Raw genomic sequence first — 2,275 nt, forward strand, 5'->3', positions numbered from 1 at the left:
ACTTTTTTGTTGAGTCCGATTGAGATCTATTTATTTATTTATTTATTTCAAAAAAACAAACTTTTTACCCGTTCAAATTGAATTTTAGAGTCGAATCATAATATTGTAATATATAATAAAAATTAGGGTAGAGTATTTCATTTAATTTTATCTTTAAATTTTTTATTTATATTAAAAATGTTTTTGAATGTTTTTAATTTTATACTTAATTTTTAGATAAAATTAAGTTTATTATCTAATTTTGATATAAATAAAAATATTATCTATAAAATCAAATAAAATTAAATATTAAAAATATTATTTTTAAAAAAATTAAAAAAGAGATATGTACTCAAAAAATCATTTATACCAAATTTCATTACTAAAAAAAGATATTAGTTTTCATATATATTTTTCTAAAAGAACGGATACATACGCGGACCCATCAGCGGAGATCAAGAAACTTCGTAGTGTGAAGCAGTTGAAAGGCTGTGATCGATGCCACCAGTCACAACCACTGTGGCCACCGCGTAGCCTCATGGACACGTGGCCTCCTATAACTTTACCCTCCTCCCTACTCGTGACACTTGAAAGCGCCACATTACTTATTTCTTTTTTAGTTTTCACACAAAAGTCCATGCTACTTACCATTTCTCAACACGTGTCGCCACGTGTAACATCATTTCCCTTGGTTACCCAACTTCGGAACCATGGTTAGGTTAGTCTCATTCTAGTTTAAGAAATAAGAACTATATAAATAGAATGCGTCTCACGATACTATTTATATCATGTTTTTGTCATTTTTGTCAATGCATAGTGTTATAGTGATAAATTCACAGTGAGTAGTGAGTGACTTCGCACTTGTTTTCCTTTCTCTAATTTCAAGCATTAACAACAATGGGTCTCTCAAATTACCCGTATGCTGCTGAAGGGGTGATACCTTTAATTGTGATGAACACGGTTATGTCTGTTGCTATATTGAAGAACATGTTTAGATCGGTGCTTCAAGCTGTTGGTGCCACCAGTTCTTCAGATACCGCTTCTTCAGATTACCCAACATATATTAGCATGTTTGAAGACACAACATCATGTGAAAGTTCGGGTTGTTCTAGGCCAAGAAGGGTGTCCATAACACAGTACAAGTCATTGTGCCACAACAACAATAATAAGAGTGTTATGTTGGAGTGTTGCGTGTGCCTCACAGGGTTCGAAGCGAATCAAGAGGTTAGCGAGTTGCCTTGCAAGCATTTCTTCCACACAAGCTGCTTAGACAAATGGTTTGACAACTGGCACACCACTTGCCCTTTGTGCCGTTCGTTCTCCTAGACTACTAATTAGTATTAATGTTATGTCTACTTTCTCAATTAGGCAACATGTTTAGCTAGTTAGTTATGGTTTAATCAACTATAGAACTTATATACATATGTAGTGAGCTCTCTTACTTTTTGTCTGTTTAATTTGTTTACCCCTTTCGAAGTTAAGCTTTTTTTAATGTATTTTCGGTTTCTATTTCGAAACACAGATCACGCTGCTTTGTTGCTTGATTTGCTTAATACCAATTTTAAAGCTTGCGTGCTTGAACTGAATATAGCTTAAATAATTTGGTGCAATGTGAATTTCTATGGTACATAGTATTATATAGTATAGTTTTTTTTTTAATTTTTCTTTGGCAGAAATTGTGTTATACTGTAGTTATGTATATGCATTATTATTATGTCGTGTCATTTTATCCGTCGCGACCTTCTCCGTTTTTAGGGCGGGTACTAGGGAAGTGACGTACCCAAGGGCGGGAGCGGAAAATAACTTTTTTATATAATTTTAAATAAAAAAATAGAAGATTAAAATAAAGATGGAGAATAAGAAATTATAATATAATTTGAGCTATAAAATCATCTGATTTAATATAAGGTTTTAGAAGATGATCGATTTATCTAAAACTTTAATGTAAAAAAGTTTCAAGAAAAAATTAGATTTCTATAGTCGGATAGAGTTTGAAGGTTTTACCCGAAAGGATGATATTTCCTTTAATTATTTGGTAATTTACACCATTACAAGTAACTTGGTAATAGTAATTTATTTGTTTTTGTTGTGTGTTGCGAGTTATCTATGGTTAAAATATTGTTGATATTTAAATATTTATTATATAGATGTTAGAATTTGGCGTGCGCTTGGATTCACGTTTGTAGATGAAATTTAGTTTGTAAAATTGATTTTGATAGAATAAAAATCATTTGGATAATGTTGACAATTTTTTTTAGATTAATAGTTATTAAAAGAGATATGACATTAAATTATA

The 2,275-nt window shown here is 31.0% G+C and overlaps 1 protein-coding gene across 1 annotated transcript; it reads left to right on the plus strand.

Moving 5' to 3' along the window:
- Positions 1 to 353: 353 nt before the first annotated feature.
- On the plus strand, positions 354 to 1,589 carry LOC107469129 (probable E3 ubiquitin-protein ligase XERICO). The gene has a single exon (XM_016088511.3). It carries the CDS (start codon positions 877 to 879, stop codon positions 1,303 to 1,305), a length of 429 nt encoding a protein of 142 aa, XP_015943997.1. The 5' UTR covers positions 354 to 876; the 3' UTR covers positions 1,306 to 1,589.
- The last annotated feature ends 686 nt before the right edge of the window (positions 1,590 to 2,275 follow it).

Source organism: Arachis duranensis, chromosome 10 (assembly GCF_000817695.3).
Source record: "Arachis duranensis cultivar V14167 chromosome 10, aradu.V14167.gnm2.J7QH, whole genome shotgun sequence".
In the NCBI taxonomy this organism is placed as follows: domain Eukaryota; kingdom Viridiplantae; phylum Streptophyta; class Magnoliopsida; order Fabales; family Fabaceae; genus Arachis; species Arachis duranensis.